The 22,201-nt window shown below is 39.6% G+C and overlaps 1 protein-coding gene across 12 annotated transcripts in view; it reads right to left on the bottom strand.

Annotated features, from left to right (window-relative positions):
- The window catches only part of ROBO2 (roundabout guidance receptor 2), a 770,916-nt gene that overhangs the window by 206,720 nt on the left and 541,995 nt on the right, over nt 1–22,201 (bottom strand). For all 12 annotated transcript variants that reach the window (XM_086934061.1, XM_086934068.1, XM_086934067.1 and 9 more), the window contains exon 7: nt 3,356–3,480. In XM_086934061.1, coding sequence (XP_086790187.1) covers nt 3,356–3,480 — 125 coding nt within the window. The remainder of the gene's footprint in view (nt 1–3,355; nt 3,481–22,201) is intronic.

Raw genomic sequence — 22,201 nt, 5'->3', positions numbered from 1 at the left:
GTTTAAAATTAACCCCATCCCAGCCACCCCCAACCCTTCCAAAGAACAGGGTCTTCACGGTGATCATAGACCAGTATAAATAACCTCTTGAGTGTACAATATCGCTATGTATCCCTTCCTTCCTTAGCCCCCTAGGATACAACAATATCCAGCTAAACGGTTTTAGATCTAAGATCCTTACAGTACTAACCAAAGTTTATTTTAAAAAGAATATGCCAAGGCACATGCAACATCTAAAAATTACATATTCAACAAAGGTGCAAGTGCTTTATTGTGATGTTTTAGATCATAAATTACGTGACAAATCTTATAAAAATGAAGGCAATCTATTAAAATATGAATCTTAAAATTTTAAAACGTCAAACCACATGTGCAGTTACTCTCTGCATCTAGAAAAGTATTACATTTCTTGGTCCTTAGATTCTGAACATTAAAAGCCACCTGGAATTGTAATAGTAGTAAGCCTAGATGCGGATTTGTACGGGAACACCCTCAGATTTCCCCAGGATTACAGCATATAGTTTGCTGAGGGTTTGTTCCCCACATACTCCATACCAAACAATCTTGACTCCCTTCTAGTGATCATATTTAATTCACCTTTCATAGTGTGAGAGGTCTCAGCCATCTTGAATTTCTCCATTTTTAGGGCCCCAGGGATGTTACCTAATCTATTTCTGACCTGCAGCACCCATTGTAGCTAACTCCAATTTCAAAAGCACAGAGAACTGATACCTTCTGTACCTCTGAGTAGCAGAGATTGCCCAAAAATCACAGGGTGGCTTTGTAGGTTACGAAATTCCAGGCCTGCAGATCCCATTCCAGTCTTATTGCTGGGCTCCTGGCAATTTTTGGGAGACATTACAGTTTTTGTAAACTCTTGTTCTCACACCTCTGCCCACCTCCCTCCAAAGTTTGGTACACTATTTCCGCCCCATAGGAACATAAGGTGGAGGCCATACATAGTAAGCTGTTAGAATGCGGTGTCCATGATGGACCACCAATGGTATTTTTAAAACGAACTAGGCCTCATATAGTTGAGGCTGCCTGCGTCTCAACAAATTCTTTATTAAAGGACCAATTCACCTTTTTTATGGACATCAAACATACATATTTGTAGGGGTATATCACCTCCGCCATCCTATTACCCAGAGACCACTTAAACAGCTTAGAGTTTCTGCCAAAGTGGATTATTTTTTGCTTTTTCCAAGTTCACCTTAAGTTTGCTCAGTAGGCCTACTTGGGTCAGGTCTTAAATTGCCAGATCGTCTGCATAAAGGAGACATGGCACATATCTGCCCCCAATTTCCAGTTAAAAAGTCTGGGCAGCAGCCAGCACACCCAGGAGATCTGCAAGAAACAAGAACAGCGTGGGGGTCAAGACGCAGCAATGCATTAACCCATTTCTTAAAGGTATTCTTTCTGATAAAGCCCCGTCCAAGTCAAGCTCCGTTGGGTCCAATTCGGCAAGTGTTGTTCTTGCAGAATTACTAATAAACATAGGGGGATATCCTGCTGTTGTAATTTAGCTCAGCGTATACCATGATCAACCAGATCAAAATCCGAGCTAAAGTCAAACAAACTCCCTGTTGTTTCCTTTGCCTTTTGCCACAGGGCCTACAAGAGGAAGTAATGATTAATTGTTGAGTGCCCACACTTTAAACTCCCTTGCTCCATTGGGACTATTTCATTGCACTTAATCCAATTCTTTAATGAGATGAGAACGACTTTAGAGTTCAACATTAGCAGGCTTATCAAGTGGTAGTTACCTGGTGCATCCTCTCCACTTTTTATGTATCGGTTTGATTATTGCACCCTTCCAGCTAGGCTCAAATGTACCGGACTCTGTTATGGCTATAAAAATCTTTCAATAGAAAGTTGCCCTCAACATAGGATTAGTCTTAATAACAATTGCAGGGAGATTAACCGGCCCAGCTGCTTTGGTTAAATTTAGGGAGATTATCAATTTGGCTATAGATTGAGCAGAGAAAGACTCAAATGCCTGCTCCTCCAATTCTGGCCAATTATCCCTCACAATTACCTTGTATCCTTGTCCTGGAGGATACAAATCATGAGGTCCCAATTTGACTGATAAAAAGCATGCTTCCAAGCCCTAACCAGGGTATCATACTCCTTTTTTTACAGTTGTAAACCTCAGTCTTATTTGTAGGATCCAAGAAGAGTCTGGCCCTTCCCACTTTCCTTAGCTGCTTCATAGCAAATACGCACTCCTTATCAAACCACAGCTGTTTTGAAGATCGGTAGGACTTGTTCATTATGGCTTCATTATTACATGTCCATACTAATGGGATCAAATGATTAAATACCTCAGCAATGGCTTCGGAGTACCATTCCAGGATTTTAGACCTGAGCCTTCAGCAGCCTCCAGCTCATTTACCAAGCTCCAGCTCATATTCCAATGACAAAATACAGCTCTGGGACTTTGATTTTTGAGGAACAAAAAGCATTGCTGAGTGGCCACATGAAACATTGCAGCAGCTCAAAAAAGGTTTAGTGCTTTTAACAGAGCCTCTATTTTGACTGCTCTGCTGAAAGTGAAGTGGTATCTGGTTGTCTGGTGGAGATCTCTAAGTATGATGGGCAGTCATGTTAGGCCCTTGAGAAAGACGTCAAACATAGCTAAAAAAGAAAGGAAGGTCTTGACAACTAGACCAGCATACAGAGTTGAAAGATGCAGACCATTACCCCACAAAATCAGGTAGTTATGCGGATTTTCACTATGATATTTAGGAACATCTTCCTCATTGAGGTGACTCAGGCCTCGAAGAGTAGATTAACATTGTGAGAAACACACTAACTATTTCTCAAGTTTAAAACTGAACTCTTTATTTTTGTGCAAAGCGTAAGAATTCTGCAGTGCTCGTTTCTGGGTTTCAAATTATCATATTGGATATAACTACCTGAAATCAGAAAATGTGGACTCCACTTACTCTCACCATAATATCATCAAGAGATGCCAAGATGGAAATATTCCTCTAATAGTGAATAGCAATGTTTATAGGCAATGTTACTCAATACATGGCAATGCAGAATACCACATTTCATAACAAAAGGTCAAAAAATGCTCTTATGTTCAACCTGCACCACATTTTGAAGTCTAATCCATGGATAAGCTCATCAAGTTTATCAGTTTGATAAAAGTAAGGTCAGCCATAAAAATCCAAAGCTTCTCCAGAAACATATTGGCAAAATTACAGAGAAAGCTTGCAAAGTGTAGGTGCATGATTTACATTCATTATTTAGGACCTCTTTGTTAATCTTTGCATATCTAAAATGTGGAGATGCAACTTGGGTGGCACCACAATGTAAACAATCAAATTATTGCTAGGTGGCTTACCTGGCTACCTTCCTTTTGCCAAAAGACAGCTGGCTGTGGGTTTCCTTTTGTTTCACAGGGAAATGTCACTGTTCTTCCTTGGGCCATTATCTGGTCACGGGGCCTCACAACAAATTGAGGTGGAGCTATAAAATAAAATAAACAGATCTTAATTCAGCTGATTTTTCCAAACAAGAGGTTAGGTGCTATCACTCATCTAGCCATCCTTCCATTCATCCATTTGTATAGCCATTCAATCCACCTATCAATATCTCCTCACAAATAGAAAACCATATCCACAATTAATGTATGCTCGTACATCATCAAGGTGAGATTAGGGGGACAAATTAACGTATTAATATAAAAATCCTCAGTAAAAAAATGTAAAATGTATAGTGTGATGCAACATTGCATTTATATATGACTTTATGAATTAAATGTGCAGACTATTTCCAGGATTTCTCTTCAAGTTACTACAGAAGCATTGATAAAACGGTGGCTGACCTTGTAGATAGGAATTCTTTGCTCACATGTTTAATTAATTGATATGCAAATTACTGACTGATTGTTATTATGTTCTTACGACAATTATTGAGTCCATTTTGAACATGCTATGTTGAAAATTAAAATAAAGATTAAAAAAAACTGTCAAAATACCCTTGTAAATATGTTTACATTTTGGTAATTCCAGAAACTAACTCTTCACTGTGGTTTCGTTTCGCCTCAGCCTCCCGCTTGTTTCTGTGGTGAGCTAGGAACTGTTAATGGGCCTTGACACATACTGAACCCATAACTTTTTGTTTCTGATTGGCCGGCCTCATTTGATCATTGTATACATCATCTCCAGTGGTATATTGTGCTCTAGTCTCTCTGTTCTTGGCATTTTGTGCGGAGAGTCCATCAATTTCACCTTGTGTGGTCTGCTAGACTTGTACTTACTCTTTGGTTAACACCAGTAGCAGTGTGAAAGTCTCATCTGTCGCTGAAGGGTGTCAGACTGGTGTGCCCATGATCACCTCGTATCATAAGTACTAAATAGAAACTCGGTTTGCAATATGCTCTACTATTGTATTGTTGAAACATTCATCGTCGTCCTTTGATTCACCTGCTTCTTCAGCTACTCACGTTATTCTTCCTGTGTTTTTTTTTAGCCAGTCACTGACTTGCTGTGGGTGCAACTAGGCCTATGTTTAAAACGCGCATTGCGCTCTGTAAATAAAAAACAATACTATTTCCAATGATAGAGTTTATTGTAGCCTTTGAAAAGGACTGCAGGCGTGTTACTGAGAGTTGCGGACAGCCGGTGAACACCTTAGGAACCAATGTTCATTTCACAGAGTTATTTTGCCAGCAGAACATATAGGGTCTTATTTACAAAGGTAAACTTGCAGTTTTGATGTAAGTTTACTAGTATTTTGGGATTCACATACTACAAGTGTAGTTTTGAATGTAGTATCTTTAAGACGGCAGAGAACTCCACCTAGAAAAAGACAGGACAGTCTCTTTAGTCATAAAGATACTACACTCGTATTTTGTGGATAGCAAAAAAAGAGTAAACTTTACCTTTGTGAATAAGGCCCTGGTCTAACAGCTGAGAGAACAACACAGCTTTAAATATGCAATTGGATGAATGATTATCTGGGCTTTGTATAAATACGGATTAAAATATATAACTAATAGGTAAAATAGCATATTTATAAAAAGAAACGCCAGTCTCCCGCTAAAATTGAATGTCTCAGTTGCAAGCTGCTACGCTGTGGCCTGTTTGGTCGTATCATGCCTAGCCAGAATGGCAGTGCTTATCCAACTAAGGGGAATCATGAAACAAGCCGTTATCACTGTCAGCTGGGAAGTAAGTGGATTATGGTATAAAGGAGGCACTGGTGGCGTCATGGCGGGATCTGACATCAGTTCTTAGGTATGTGCATGTCCTGCAACTGCTGGCCGGTTGGTTTCTGTCACCAAGTGTGGCCTGAGAGAGATAGGCAACTTTACTTCAGTCCTGCGTGGCCCCGCTGGTCAGCCACCGCAGCCTAGAAGCTGCAACAGTGGATAACGGGGCTCTCACGAGGAGGGGCTTTGGAAAGGGGGAGCAGGCAGGAAGAGACCGTAGCAAAGATCCGGGTCAACGTCCGGCACGTGAAATGTGACGTTGGTGTCGAGCCTCGATCTTCATAGCGGCTCTTAAATAAAAGCTTTACAAAAGCGCCTGTTTCATTTCTCCGAAAACTCGAAGATCCTCTGGTTCGTTTTCCCCTCACGCACCGGGCTCTTCCTTACAAACTAGGTCAGTGGGTTTGTTTGATTAGATGCCACTGTGTACGTGTACTTCCTAGATAACCCATTTAAGGGACTGACTGGGCTGCGGTAACCATTCGTTAGTATTTATCCATAGTAAAATGGAACCGAAACAGGCTTATACATTTATCTATTAAGAGATAACCCAATTATTCATAGGCATTCTGTGTTTTATATATATTGCTTTATATATATATTGCTTTACTCCGGTCACCTGCTTCAGCAACAATCTCGTACGCCCCCTGCGACCCCCCTTCCCCCAAACAGTGGCCCATCACACTGACAGTCCACTGTGCTGCGTAATTGCAAACCACCTCTTCATCATAGGGAGGGGTGGACTAGAGAAAGGTATTGACAGTTCAGCGGTTTCCGTGTTCAGACTCATAAGTAGTAGACTATTTGCCAATTATACAGACGAAGACTTTCAAAGGCTGTTAAGGATGTATTTGTGTCTCCTCTGAAGGCAAGGCATACCATTACCGTTACAATGCCCTTACGCTGTCTAGATGGCTACATCTTGGAAAGGTGTGCTGTACCCTGCATGACCCTCGCACTGTCTCCACCAGACCAAGAACCAGTTGGGAAGGCTGTCGAGATTTAGTTTTTAAAGAAGTATGAGACAATACAGACAGGGCACAAGTCCTAAACAAGCTCTCGCCATGACGTCATTTTCTTTATTTCTGCCGTCCCACTTGGACGTACTTTGCCAGACTTCCTGCTGTTGTAAAAGGTTTATTATCATCTTTATGGGGCCATCTGTTTGGACCCATAAAGAAGATAACAACCCTTTTACGCGAGCAGGAAGTCAGGGCAGGCAGTCTAGGTGGAACGGCAGAAAGAGAGAAAACTGTACATCACCACAAGCTCTTTCCCAATGGTCGGCCACCGTTTAGCCTAAACAGTGGCGCCGGCCTATGGGAAAGAGGGACGGGGCTTAAAGCCCGTTAGTGAATCTCCCTCAATCTCATTAGATCTCGCCAGCAAGACTGCGCATGTGCAGCCATTGCAGGCAAAATCAAAAAAAAAAAAGAGGTAAATACGGTGTCCTGCACCTCTCAACTCTACTAACAATCATCCTCTACTTTTTTTGTCCTGTCTGTAAAAAATGCTTGTCCGATGCTTCATACTGACGATGCACAAACACCCCTCACATAGAAAGCCACTTGTTTGCTCTATTTGATGTTTATTGTGTTGTAAAGCTCTCTGATGCCTCAAGGGGTGTACTGGCACTGCAGAAATAGAGAGCCTCCATTAAGTTGAGTGAGGTGCGTGAAAAGGGGGTTCTGACTATTAATATAGCAAGGAGAAGAGCAAGGCCTAAGGTTGCCTGCTGAAAAGAGATTCATTCCCATCCATCCTTAAGGAGAAGTGGAGCTGGTTCCATTGTGAGAGGCCAAAAACTGAAAACGACCTGCCACCTCTGGTGGTCATCCTATAACTCAGGACTTCCAGTAAATGGGCATTAGACGAGTGGAGATCTCTCTTAGGTATGTGGGGAACAATACTCTTTCAATTATATGGACCTCTACATAATATATGAACATTGCCTGATAGAAGTTCCCAAAAGCCCAGATTTAAGGACCAGGAACCTAGGTTTCTCGTGGCACCGGTTTGAAAGTTTTGCATGAACAGCAGCAGAAGCCTGTTTCATGCATTGGAAAGTAGCCTTTAACACAAAAACATCCAGCTATGTACACACCGTTCAGACACCCATCTGAATTTGCTTATACCAATACTTATGATTGACTATGTGCTCTTATCTCTCTGTATTCCATTTGCTTATATAAATATTCCTCTTTCAACCTATACTATGTTTACCGCCCTTTGTTATTCTTGTAAAGCAATCTGTCACCCGAAAGGGTCTTGCTTGTGCTATATAAAGCTCTAAATAAATAAATTGAAATAAATACATAAATAAATAAAAGATGTGTTGACATTTTGCACTGCTACTAAATTCATGAAATAAATCTTTGGGTGTGTAAAGTGAGGAAAACATCTGATGTTATCCGTTTCTATTTAACAAAACAGAACCCACCACCAACAGTATCCACAAGTTGTTGTTGAGGTCGTAATTTCCCTTGTATTTTAAATAATCGGGAGGGGGTTGGGAGCGAGGGACAGTGGTTATTAGATTTTGGTTTCACCCCCATATTATATCTGAAGAGAGGAGCATCATTTTCTGGTGCTGTGTTTTTTGGATCATTGTGATTTCATATGATCGGTGTGTATTTGGGACTTGTTCTGCTGTTCCACATGGGCTGATTCGAACTTCAATACTCATTCAATTTGCAGTGGGCTTCAACTTTTTGCCTTTCTGTTCTGACGCTGCATTATTGATACCAGATTTCCTTCTTCTGCTGAATTTTCTCCCCCCTTTTCATTTCAAAATATGTCTGGGTGCTTGACATGTTTCAAAACAATACATCCAGCGATAGTTACATGTTTATAACTATAAATATGATAAACATGATATTCTTTTCTGTTCTAATTTCCCTGTTTACCTTCTAGATCTCGCATGTTTATTACTATCCTGCCATTGTTGTCAATACATTCATTCATAGTATCATTTAATTAAATTGTTTAAGGTGCTTTGGCAACAAAAGTGCCATAATAGCTCCACAACTTACAAAAAGAAATAAAAAGGCCACCTGACACCTAGCCACACCTGCCCTGAATAATACCAGGGCTCGAATTACATATCAGGCACAAAGCCCTCTGTACTGCATGGCAAACACCTAACTTGATTCACCCAGCTCACATTGGCAATGTGCCCAATTACACAAAAATTGATTTATCCTCATTGCAGGTGTTAACAATGACAGAGCCTGTGCTGAGGAGACTACATCATTGAAAGATGCCACATCGCGTTGAAAACTGTGGCTCCATATTTCATTGAAAGTGGACTAGTGGCGTAAGAAAGAGATGTCGGAGGAGGCCCAAAACTCTTCACCTCCTCTCCCCTGTCAGTAATAGGGGATGGGAGCAAAGGCACAGCGTCCACTGATTTGTATGGGACCATTCTGAAGCTTTCTGCGGAGGATGGCAAAGCTATGGAACCAGGGCCGGACTGGGAACCAAAAACAGCCCTGGCAAAGTGCTCGGCTGGCTCAACCCAAACCCCCTCCCCTCACCCCCCCCCCCCCCCCGGGTGTTGGGGGTGCGGCCGAGCTGTTTGCCAGGGCCGGTTTCGGCCGTTTTTGTTACAGGGGCCGATATTGGAGCTATTCTGCAAAAACGTCCCTGTACAAAAACGGACCCCCAGGGGCCCAAAATAAGCCCCAACCCTGGTGGCTCTCCGGGGAAATGCCCAGTAACCGGTACGGCCAGTCCTGCCCTGTATGGAACTCTACTCCCCATGGCCCGAAAGAACTGCTCAGACCTCCTGTCCTTTTGGGAATCTCTCAAGACCTGACTATTCAATCATTGTAAATAAATCCAGTATTTGTAAAGCGCACAGCTACCCGGAGGCATCCCGGCACCGGGGGCCGTCGGGAAGATTAAGCGAGCTATTGCCCAGAGTCACATGGTGCGGGACTGACCTTGCGCCGGTGCCCGGGCTCAAACCGTGAGCCCCAGCCTCCGGTGTTAGTCGCCCTGGCCGCAGCACCACACCTCTTCCCGAGCAGCACTATTTTAAGATTCCCAGCCGCGGCAGCACAAAAGCGCACCCTGGCATTCGAGCACTATAAAAAAAGTTAACCAAATCACTCTCCCATGCAGGGTGGGCACTTTCTGTAAAACGGCCCCTGGTTTCGCTACATAGTTTTATTTATTCTCAACTCCTGCCATTCTTGCTGCGCACTAGACTAGCAAAAAATGTATACAGATTGGGTCTTTTTTTGTTAGTGTAAAGATTAGAAGAATCTGAAAGGATGACTTAGCTAGGAATATGTGTTTTCCCTATTTTCGAATAAACATTTGGGACAGGACGGTTCCTATTTACTTTTCCTGCAGAACGTTATTCCAATGAAACAAACACATGAACCACCAAGTGGAAAGTTTATTCTGTGAATGCTTATTTTCACTTAATATGGACATAAAATAAAACCTGTTGAAAGAATTCAGCCCAGTTTCAGCGTGAAGCAATAAGTCCTTTTTCCTACCAAACAATTGCCATTCAGTGCTTTCAAAGCTGCACTAAACGGGTTGAACCAAAAAGACCAGCCAGACTGGGGTTAAAGCGCATTAGCAAGTCAAAGACAAGAGCAGGGGAAAAAGGTTACCTTGTGGATTCCATGTAACCAGACATACATATGTAAATCTCCTGAAAAAAATATGATTAGAATTCCTGAGCAGTCCTCTCGAACCACACCGTTGTGAGGATACAGGAGACTGTAAATTAGATTTGATTCCTGCCAAATGATGCTTTGATACAGTGTTCAGCTAGCGCGGACTTCAATCACTGTCATGCAAGAGCTCTGTTATGCTAATCACGGGCTCGCGAGGGCGAGAAGGATGCTATGGAAATCAGATGCTTGAACATGAATGGAACGCATAGGCCACGTACAAGGTGGGCTCTGGGATGAGGGGCTTGGAGACCTAAAGGTTAATCACATCATGTTCTGAGCTGGATTCACAGCCTTGGAAAGAATTCTGTAGAGGGTACTGAAATGAGGATAATGGTGCAGTGGTTAGAAAGAATGGAATGTAAGAAGGTCTGTCAAAGGTGTGTTATTATGACTCGCAGCATACTATTAGTTCACCTTTTTCAGCCTAAATGCAGCCTGGTGCTGTTTTAAGGGGTCCTGTGCCGTAGGATGTTAAAGGTGGCAACGTACACTGTCGTAGTTTAATCACTTAACCAACACTGCAGTGATTCTGGGCAAATCACAGCACCTTCCAAAGTGTCTTTAAATTGGAACCCTGACTAAGGAAAATATGTGCAGTGTGCTGTTGTATTAATAAGCGTTTCCACTCACCAGCACAACCTCTCTATGGGACGATCTGAACCTCGCACTGGCCGAAACCCCACGGATCCACAGAGCCAGAGCAGGCGGAAGATCCTTCTCTCACATTGCAGGCAAGACCTGGAACGACCTACCGGCAGACAGCAGCCGCGCCCCCTGCCTGAACTCTTTCAGGAAGACCCTCAAGACCTGGCTCTTCGGCTAGACAGATCTGCGCCCCCCCCCCGCTCCTTCCCCTCAGCGCCTTGAGACCCTCACGGGTGAGTAGCGCGCTTACAAATCTCCTGATTGATTGACTGATGGCCACCATATTGTTACATGCAGAAAAACAGATAAATGTTTCACTAATAAACACAAAAATATTGCATTATACCAGCTATTTCAAGTATACTCTTGAGCATAATTATGGGGAAGTTATCATGCAGTTTTGAATGCATTGTACAGTAGTTTTTCTTTTGTAGATTACTCCAAAAAGGTTGTGTGGTTCAACCCCTATAATGCATCTGCTTTCAATGCGTCCAGCTGAATTCACTCCACTGCATGGATTACACCACTTTTCAACAATAATTGCAGAAACCAAAAAAAATCAGTGACTCAAAGATCATGACCTAAAAGTGTGTCTTTCAGCAAAAACTCCAAATAAGATCAAGTTCAACTGAAACAACTAGATAACACCTTCACAATTACGACCCTAATATGAGTAAACTGTCCTTTTCTTTATTAAATGTAATAATAGGTACCTAAGGGTCTGCTTTAAAGCCCAGCTGACGGGATACTCCGTCAGAAAGGGGACGGATATCCCATCCACCATATTGCAAGTGCATTATATACTATGGCACTTGTGATATGGTGGACGGGATCCCTGACATGTTTATGAAGGAGTATCAAATCCACCAAACTCTAAATCAGGCCTTATGTAAGCAAAGCCAACAGATCACTGTACATTTTCAATATAAGAGGTATTTGTAACAATAGCAAGCCAAAACCACCATGCCAGGCTATATCCATTTTGAACAGGTGCATGCTACACGCACCTCCTATGACACTGAAGGCTCCCGAGGCAGATAAAGAAAACAGAAAACAATATGTAGCGGGATGATGGCCACAGCCTAGCTGTATTGGCACACAGCATGTGCCATTTGTTAGAAGGATGCGCATTCAGTGACTAGTGACACAAGAAGTATCAGGCACTTGTATGACAGCACTACTTTCTCATCCCTCCTCAGCCTTACTCCTCTATTGCCTGATACCTTTTCTTAATACAACTTTTCATTGTCCACATAATATGCTTAGAGTGGACTACAGATCACCCCTTAGTTTATGATTTGATGGCTTTATTGTCTTTCTTGAATGCTCTTAAATTGGCATTCCTTCCTATTGTGAGTGTTCCGCCCAGGAGAAATCTGCTTGGATGACTTGTGTCCTTCCATTGATGACTTCAGGGACTCCTTTTTTCTGTTGCAGCCAGTACTCCATGTGAGTGTTCATGATCCCTCTCTCCTTGTTCCTCTGCACTCTCCCTGCACAATTTTTTTTCCTATTCTTCCCCCACTTCTGGGTCCCAATCCTCATTTTAAGTTATGTATTTATTTATTTTTCATGAGGCACTGGCATTTGCAGAGTGTTACCTGGCTACTTGTCATTATTTTATTGTGCAGCGCACACTTCTTTGTTGTACACATGCAACCCTATGCACATGTATGCCTTGATGACCATGTTGGACTACACTTTCTTTAATTAAAACACATCGAAAGATTTCCAGCCTCACATCATTGTGCACGCATTCACATCTGTATGTCTATGAAACGAAAAAAATCAGTCATTTGGAGCAAAAAACGATTTACATTGCCAATGTTATGTTATGTTAAAATGGAATTTATAGAGCGCATGTACACCGGAGTGGTTTCATGGCGCTAATCTGGTAGGATTCCAAGCTCTAGAGAAAGATTCAGAAAGCCTGTTGAAAGAGCCAAGTCTTTAAAAGACTTCTAAAGCCAAGAAGATTAGTGCAGGAATGGATTTTAGAAGGAAGAGAATTCCAAAAAGTGGGCTCCAGGATTGAAAACCTGGCACCACCAATGCTCTTTAATCTGAAGTGAGGGGTAAGTGGTAGATTTTTGTGGGCAGAGTGAAGATTCCACATTGGAACATATTTAATTCTTAATTAGCATGTTGTTAACAAACTTCAGGCTCGTGCCGTGGAGTGGCTTAAACATAGGTCTTCCTATCTTGAAAGCACACCGCTGGGCAACCGGAAGCCAGTGTAGGTTCTTCAGAAGAGGCGTGATATGCTGACGCCTGGGAAGATGAACAATCAGACGAACATCCTGATTTTGTATTATGTGTAGTCGTTTGGAAAGATAGAGAGGGATGCCAAAGTATAAGGAGTTGGCATAGCCAACTTGGGACATAACCATGGCGATGATCACCTGAATACGGGCCTCATGAGCGAGGAATCTACAAATCTTTTTAATTTAACGGAGTTGAAAAAAGCAGATGGAGATCACAGAGTTGATCTGAGACTTCAGAGTGAGGTCTTGGTTGATAACCACTCCAAGGCTTTGGCCGAACTAAACGGGACAGGGGGCTGGCCCAACTCCCTAGGTCAATGCTAGTTTTATTTTGACAAAATTTTTTAGCAGAGGGCAATCAATGGTATGGTGAAGATCAATTGCCCTACTCCTAATGCTCTGTCCTCACAAGTAGCTTTCCATGGCAAGTCCCTCTAATTCTCTTATCAGTTTCCAAAACTCCTAAAGTTTGTTTGCAAAATGCTTGAAGTAGTCCAACTATCTTCGATTATCCAAAATTAAGGGTGTTCTTGGGGACTACATCTTCCTGGACGTCTATACTTATAATATTGGAAAGTCTTTGTCACTTATTATTAATGATTTTGATAGGCATATGTAATAAAAGGTAGCCCAAGTACTAAATACACTCTTCATACAATTGAAATTCCTGTGTTTGTAGAACCTGTCAAAATAATAATACAAGTATAAATATATTTTTTTATAGTTATTACCTGCTATATTTTAAACATGTTCAACCAAATAATTATCACAGATAATAATACTGTTTCTCTTATTCCTTATCATCAGATATTTTCACATGTAGCTAGATTAACAAGAAATACTGATACATACATTTTTTTTTAATCTATTTGCCAATCAAACAAGGACTCTTCACATGTTTCTAAAAAAAAAAGCCTGTGTGTATTTAGACACGGAATTTCTAGACTGGTATGCTAAAGCTCTGGAAATAATTATTGAATACCATTTTTCTCAGATGAAGAGATCTGCTGTAATCCAACATTGATTAAGTAATCCATCACTGTCACAAACCCAAGTAAGTGGAGAAGCACTCAAGCACTTTCCAAAAGATAGATGATGAAAGCTGACCATCAAGGTGGCTTTATCATGTGGTCACAGTAATGGTTTTGAATTTCTGATAACATTCAGGTGAATTCTGAGAAAGGGAATAATGTATTACTTTATTTACTTTAGTCAGCACTGAAAAGACACCCCTGCCAAATGTGCCTAGATGTAGTCATTTAGAAAAAAATTGCTCTCTACATAAATGCAGTGGATTACAGAGGGCTACAACACTGAGGTGAAGAGAATTCTGGATAACATCTGGCCGATCTACTTGCAAAGAATGCTCCAAATGCTTGGCAAAGGGGATATCCCCATGGGTCTATAGCCAGCACAGCAATTATATTGGCAAGGGTGTGCCCCATGAACAATATTAAGTGGAAAAGTGGGAGAGTATTAAGTTAGGGGAGAAAAGGCATTATATATCTTGGTTTGATGGAGTTACCTTCGGCTAGGATATTATTTTGTCACATACACTGACTAACAAAGTTGCTGAGTTAGTGTATGTGCATGTGAGAGCATGAATTTCTTAAAATAGGGGCCTTGTCATAAACATGTAATGTGGTTCAGTGCTGTGCACCTATGTTTAAAAAATTTCACTTTCTACAGTGCATATATTTAACTCACAATTTCTCTGAGGTTACCAGTGGTCACAATATCTGAGCAGTGCTGTCCACACCTCATGCACGAAGAGACAATCTGACTAACGAGTGCACTTTAGACGTTGCTAGTGAAGAAAAACAGACATTAACTCTGCTTTGGGCAAGTGCACACCTGCATGTCAGAGCCCCTCGTGCATGACTCTTCCATCCAGAACAGTATCATTATGCAACATATGGAATTAAGTGTGTAAATCCAATACTAATTAGAGTTCAAATCCTACAGCGGAGGATTTCTTTTTGTGAATTGGGCATCCTTTACATTATGCCAAGAGTGAAGGACCGGGATTGGTAAACACAAAAAAGCAGGTACCTTACAAACTCTTCAATGGAGTGCAGAGCACTCATACACAATTAAAACAACTCTGAAATAGCTACGGATGGAGCCAATTCAAGGTGACTGATTTTGTGTATTGCTACCATCCGACTTAAATAGACTAAATTGATTCAGTCAGTGCTTTTTAACTAGACAGTGGTGGCTTGTTCTAGAGTAGTCTGACAACTGTAAATATTCTTGCTGTCATCTGGGTAACCTTCAACTCCATGTAATATGGCATTTTGAAGGATCTAGAATTACTTTTATGTCAATTACAGAACAGATTAGTAATTGGTAGTTCAGGGAATTTGAAGTATGTTAAGGAAGCCACTCAGTGTATCTAGAGTAGAGCTGTTTTACTGTATGATATGTACAAAAAATGTATGTTGCAATCTAAGAGAGACGTGGAAAACCATAACACACACATTGTTTATTATTAAAAATACATATTGTTTCCTGGTTTTGCGTAGCATGTTGAATTACATTAACAGCAGTTCTGTTAATGGTCTGGGTCATTTCTGCACTTTTGGAATAACAATGAAATCCCTTGCTGTATATTAATCTTAAAGTTCTAATTCCAATGTTTGACCTAAGATCTGTTCATCTTTTTTAATCATAGTGATTGTTTCATTCACAATTAACTTCTTATAACAAAAAATTATCAGATATACTCCATGCTGGTAAAAAACAACAACAAAAACTGGTCAAGTTAACAAAAAAAACAATTGCTTGTGTTGAACTATCATGAGGTTCATATTTAACAGTCATTTAAAAAACTCTTTTGTATCCCAAGTGTTGTGCCAGATTCTCAAAACCGTTTGCCCACCTGACGTCAACTTAGGGGTGGTGAGGTTACATGAGTGCAAATCCAGGATTGGTTATCCTCAAAAAGTGGATGTAAATACAGAAAAAAATATGTAAGCATGCTTTTTCAGGTACAAGAGTAAGCTCTAAAGCCATTTGCCTCTTTTTCTGCACCCAGTAATATTATGATCTAATGATCATTCATCACAACTACTCAATACACCAACAGGGTGTGGGTCACTATCACATGTTCACAATATTAACCAAATGTGCTTCACTTGTTTAAAAGATGGATTGAACATTTTTGTACTTTTAGCAGAATAATGAATTGTGGTAAATCATTATCTTTTTCAGATAAATAAAAGGACTACATAAAGCAATAAAGAAAAGGTTCAAAGAACAGGGAAGGCCTGAAGAAATAGTTTTAAATATAAAAAATGCATTTATTATATTACTATTATAGCCAATGACATCACCACCATAAACACAATAAGACAAACAACCATATCTAATGCAGAGCACCTAAAAAGTTAAAGCACGGTTGGACAGCCTTCAGCATCTTTAACGAACAATGATACGGTTGGAAAATCATATACAATTGTCCAGTTCATGAGAACTGTCTAAGAGAGAAATTTCAGTTTGTGCACGTTTATTTAATGTAACTACATTCCTCTAACGGATATGGATGGATAGGCAAATACTTTTATATTGCACCACGTGTAAACAGTGGTAAGTACAGTTTGCAGTGCACAATAGATCTCAGAGGTGAAATAAGAAACATTTTCTTGCCATTTACGAAATGTTCTTCTAGCATATGCAACAACATTGGTACTCAGAGACACCCTTCAAAGTATCTTCTTTCTTTTCTAACTCAGCATTGAAGTACCCAACCCAAGATTCTTGCATATGTACACTCAATTACTAAAAAAGATTTTCTCAGTACCAACATTCCATATCTAATATGCTTTTCTGAGTTCATCCATGCAGGTTGATCCTGTTATTCAACTTCACTGATAAGAAACTGAAGTGACATGAAAGAGCAGAATATTTTCCAAATTACATATAGCGGTCATGCAGGCAATCAAAAAACACTTTCTGGAAGAGCTATATTTAAGTCACAACTTTGAAACAAACCTATAAAAAGTAACGAAAAATTACAAGCATCATTACTGGATTTATTGACTTCAAATGTTGGCACTATAGACTGTTTGAACGCTATAAGGCGGAATTAGGCTCTAACAAAATTAGCTAAACTCTACTTACACCCTAACTTAATATTTTCCTTTTTTTTTTAATTGTTTTTAACCAGGAAAAGCAGGAGTCACTTGACAGAAAAAAAAACAGATGGGAATACCAGAACATAAATAAATAAGTTATACAGCTATTGATACAAAATGAACAATTAATCAAATAAGGAAGCATTGGTTTAGACAGAATGAGTATAGATACAACAGTAAATACTTAGGCCGGATAAGTTAAATACATAGTTTTTTTAATTATCCAATACCGCTAGTAATAATGCCGGTTTTCAATCAATTGATTGGACGCCAGAGTGCTTCTCCGTGCGCCCAAGATTTAACTCCTCTTGTTTCAAATATAGCAATTTCATATTTATATACCGCTAAGAAACGCGCTAACTACATCTGAAAACTTGGTGGATCTGCTTCTTTCCAACGTGCAGACAAAATTAGCCTTAATACTGCTGTACGTATAAAAATTAATCTTTCTTCAGGTTTTGTTAAATTTAAGGAATAGTCATGACCTAGTAAAAGCAAAGTTTCTGATTCTGGTATTTTATGACTAAATACCTCTTCCCATAAGGATAGTATCATATTTTTGATCAGCATTAGGGCAGAACAATTATAAAACAAATGGGTGAGGGTTACCGGTCCTTGGTTACATCTAGGGCATAAATCATTCTCACGTTTACCCCACGAAAACAATTTAGCGGGAGTAAAATAAAGATCAAATATGGTTTTATAAAGCTGTGCTTTAAGATTGCTTGCCATAAGTAGCTTCTGGCTCATTTCTAAAACTCTATCAATATCTACATTAGGATTATTTAATTTTGTGGCCCATTTATTTAAAATTTTATCAAGATCATCGTGTTTTTGAGTCAAAAGAATGTTATAAAGAGTTCCAATCCTAGTGTTTATTCTAGGAATTGCATCCAAAATTTCAATTTTAGAAAGACAAATTAGAGACTCCTTGGCCTTTAATTTAGCAAATATCTGTGCAAAATTTAAGAAGTCTCCATTTGTTAGGTTGTATTTTACTTTTAAATAAAAAAAAGTGGAGTCAAAATCATTTATTAGAAATTAACAGATTGTTCTTATTCCAACTTTTCCCATTTCTTTACCACAAAGTCGAAATCCTGACCTTGAATGGCATTAGAGCGCCAAAGCGGCGTATATCGGTTAATCTTCCCGATATGCATATATTTTATCACTTTATTCCATACTCTCCAGGCGCTAGCTAAAACTTCCCCCTAAAAGACCTTATAATTTCTTGCCTCGGTCTTCCGTAGGAGTAAACCCTTAGCATCCTGACCTATAAGAAGCTCGTATATTGAGGGTATCTCTTCACAGCCTTCTGGGCTCTCTAAACTATAACCACTAATCATAGGAGTAAGTTGTTTTAAAAATGCTGCCCAGTGATATAAAGTTATATTAGGTATAGTAAGGCCACCTCTATCCAAGGGGAGTGATAATAATGCAAGTGATCTCCGAATCTTACCATTTTGCCACATGAATTTTGAAATAAGTGAATTAATCAACTCTAGCGTTTCCTGATCAATAGCTAGCGGAATTGCCCGGAATAGATAAAGACATCTAGGTAACGTGTTCATTTTAACATAATTGGCTCTTCCTATGATAGAGAGGTGGAGGCTATTAACTCTTTCAAAATCGTTCTTAATCTTGGCCAACAGTGGATCAAAATTAGCTTTTGATATTAACTTAATATTTGTACAAAGAACAACTCCCAAATACGTAGCCTTTTCAGCTCTTCGCTGGTCCAGAGAGATGATATTATCAGTACACAAAATAATTGTTTTTCCTTTATTAAGAGAGTAGCCCGAGCAGCGTCCAAATTCAGTAGTCCTTTCTCTATTTCACGTATAGCCTCGATCGGGTCAGATTCTAAACATAGGAAAATATCTACAACTTAATATTTTCCTATGTTTAGAATCTGTTCGTTGTGTCACAACATGTTTGGAACAATCTCAATTGATCTAGGTTTTGAAAACAACCCATTTGCACAATTTTAACAGTACACTTAACAGAAGAAAAATTTGAAAATGTAGATTCCAGCAGAAGGTTCTTAAATACATGGATTATATGGAGGCATGCTAGATTTTCAGAATAACAATATTTTGGGGTTAGGTTTGAGAAAGGCGGGTTAAAGTGGGGGAACCATGCAATATGCATTCAACATATAAAAAGTCATAACTGTTGGTATTCATAATAATTCGATAAGGAGCTTCTCCTCTTATAGCACATGTACTTCGAATAGAAGGATAATTCGTGTGTTTCTGTGGTGAGTGAAAGTTGTAGAGGAAAGTATTTCTCAGAGAGGAAATATGCATCCCATGGAGAAAAGAGGAAGGAATACAACAGTTAAACTTTAATTACATTGTTCACCCTACAGACACAACTCAATACATGCAGAAGGGAACACTTGTTAACCCCTTAAGTGCGTTCGTCGGCCAAGGCCATCGCAAGCACTACCTCAGTAGTGCTGTGTGCGTCCGTTGGCCGACGCGGCCCCGCCTGCGCAATGGAATAACCGCACAGTGGTGGAATTGCCACTGCGGTAAACGGGTTAAGCAGCAGGCCCGGTTCCCAAAGATTTTACTGCAAGTAGATGTTACTTACTCTTTCAGTACTTCTACAAGTAAGCACAAGTTACTCCTGACTTACTTATGAAATAGGGGCATAAGCAAGGAGATTAAGAGTAATTCCCAGCAAACTCTTCATGAATCAGAATCAATGCCTCCCATGGAGTTGCACACATATAAAGAGGAATGGTTGTGAAGTCAGAAATCTACTCAACTCAGAAGTAAGCCTGCAAAGACTCGATTATTGACTTGCATTGCAAATTAGACCCTAACTGAGAACATAAGATGAATGTTCCATTTATTTTGAGTGATTGTACATCCTGTTTTATTGCTCCATTCAAAATAAAAGTGTACATTGATTTTCTATCTGCAACTAAATCCAACTGGACAATGGGAATACGTACATCAGATTGTGACAGATATTAATGTGGGAATATTTAGTCTACACAAAATTCTGTGAAATTTAATCAATGCAACTAATCAAGTATGCATTGATTTGAATATTCACAAATCTGAGCACGAAATTATGACTGTAAAAAGAAAATATGAGCATCTAGTGCTGCTTCCAACCATCCAAAAGAGCACTGTACAAAGTCTGTTTTCATCTAACTTTAAGCCTGTTGTATTCTTCTTCGCTTTTTTAGTAGTCCTCTTTGCCCAATGTATTCCAGTCGTGATTACACAGTAACCAATTTTGCCTCTGACTTTAAGGAAACCTGGATCAATTTGTTGAATGAATTAATACTAGGGTCCATAACCAGACAGAAATCCTTAAATGAATGAAATGTAGTTTCCTTTGTTTGATTTCAATAAATAATTACATAATATCTTTCAGGCTGCGCCATACATTGGAAACCCTTTGCTATTGGGGATATTTAACTAGGAGTTGCATTTTTATTAAAAAAGAACTACTGGGGCAGAAAATGGACAACAGAAGCTACAGGTTATAGAGTAATGCATCTTTGAGATGTTAACAGTAAAGACAATTGGAAGCAAATGTATCCCCTGACTTGAAGACATGAAGTGTTCAGGTAGATCAAAATGATGATGCAAGACTTTTGTTTACAAATCCTACTGATTACCGCAACACATGGTATAAGATTTTTGGATGGATTGATTATTATTTAGGAAATAAAGAAGAGAAGACAGAGATGTAATAACAATGCAGCACATATATGTAAAGATCTGCAGAGAATATAACAAGGGACTAATGTACTAAAGGATGATACATTACTTAAAAAACAAGCTAAATGACCCCATAGAGTAAGATGACACCTGACCATAAACATCTATCTTACATAGAAACAGGGAAAGTAAATATTACAGTACAACCATTTAGGGCTTAAAACAATTTTCAGGGCATAGCTCTGAAACCCTAACATTAATAGATAATGGTAAATGATGCAAACCTAGATTGGATATGAATAGAATGTTCCAATGAAAGGCAAAAAGAAAGGTTCTGTACATCTAGCATTCAATAAGAAAACCTAATGCCAAATTTGGGATTTAATCAATTTTGAAACCCAAAACAGGACGCTTAGCCATATTTTGCTATTTGGCTAAATTTGTTTGTGTATACAACAAGGGCATCTTGAGTTTATGGTTTAAGGAGAGGGTCTTGTCAATTGCTTTGATGGACTTGAGCTTTCTGTGTATGTCAGGTAGGGAGGTCAGGATGACTGTCTGCATGAAGAGAGAGGCAGGGTTGTGAAGAAGCTTATGTTGTTGAAACCTAGTAGTTATTTTATAATTAGCTAATACTTTTCAATTTTTTTTTATAGAGTTGAGATCTGTGCCAAACTCCCATCATGAGTAAGGCAAACACTTTTGCAGACCGTTCAGTGACTGAAGAAATGAGAAATGTTACTTTGCATCACTGTAACAGACCTAGAACTTGTGAAGGTAGGGAAGTGGTGAAGAGAGGTTAAATGTAGAGTCATTAAGTGCACAAAATGTGTCAATGATGTTTTGGACAGTTGTATAAAGTGGTGAGACTTGCCATCTACAAGGTTGGGAGGAATGATTTGGTGTGTATGGGGCCCTACAATAGTGAGGCTGAATTTTTATGAATATTCAATGGATTATAATATCTATTTTATTTGCATGTCTAAAGGAAAAGGTAGAAATTCTTCACTGTGAGAAAGAAGGTAAATTATCATTATGATTTTACTGACACTAATGATGCCTAATAGTTCACAACTAAAACATTTCTTGCCAAACTCGGATGCACCATCAAGCACTATGTATATTATATACCTATACTTTTTTAATCAGACCTACAGCGCTTTTCAGAAGGCCAAAGATACGTCTGGTAACACAATGAGAAGAGTCCCAAAACTAAGCTTGGTTTCCTTTCTGAGATTCTTTCAGTCAAATTAGGATTTGGAAATATTTGCAGATGTAAACTGACATACAAAATAATTTGCAGATGTACATTTCCAAATGGGCATCTGAAAACCAGCCAGTAGTGACTTTAGATTATATGTGCACATGGATGCCCATTCTGGGGTGTTTGTTTGACTATCCATGCATACAGCTAATTTTCTGTAGGACTTACTGTAACTACATCTATACAAAGAGGAACTTAAATTGAACCAAACTCCGATGAATGTGCAAGTCAGACGGACACCAGTTCCTTCTAATATGTCATTCAGCGACCCATTGAGTAGCTGTG

Source organism: Lissotriton vulgaris, chromosome 8 (genome assembly GCF_964263255.1).
Source record: "Lissotriton vulgaris chromosome 8, aLisVul1.2, whole genome shotgun sequence".
Taxonomy (NCBI): Eukaryota; Metazoa; Chordata; class Amphibia; order Caudata; family Salamandridae; genus Lissotriton; species Lissotriton vulgaris.
Note: the sequence above shows the minus strand (reverse complement) of the source record. Positions and strands in the feature narration are given on the sequence as shown.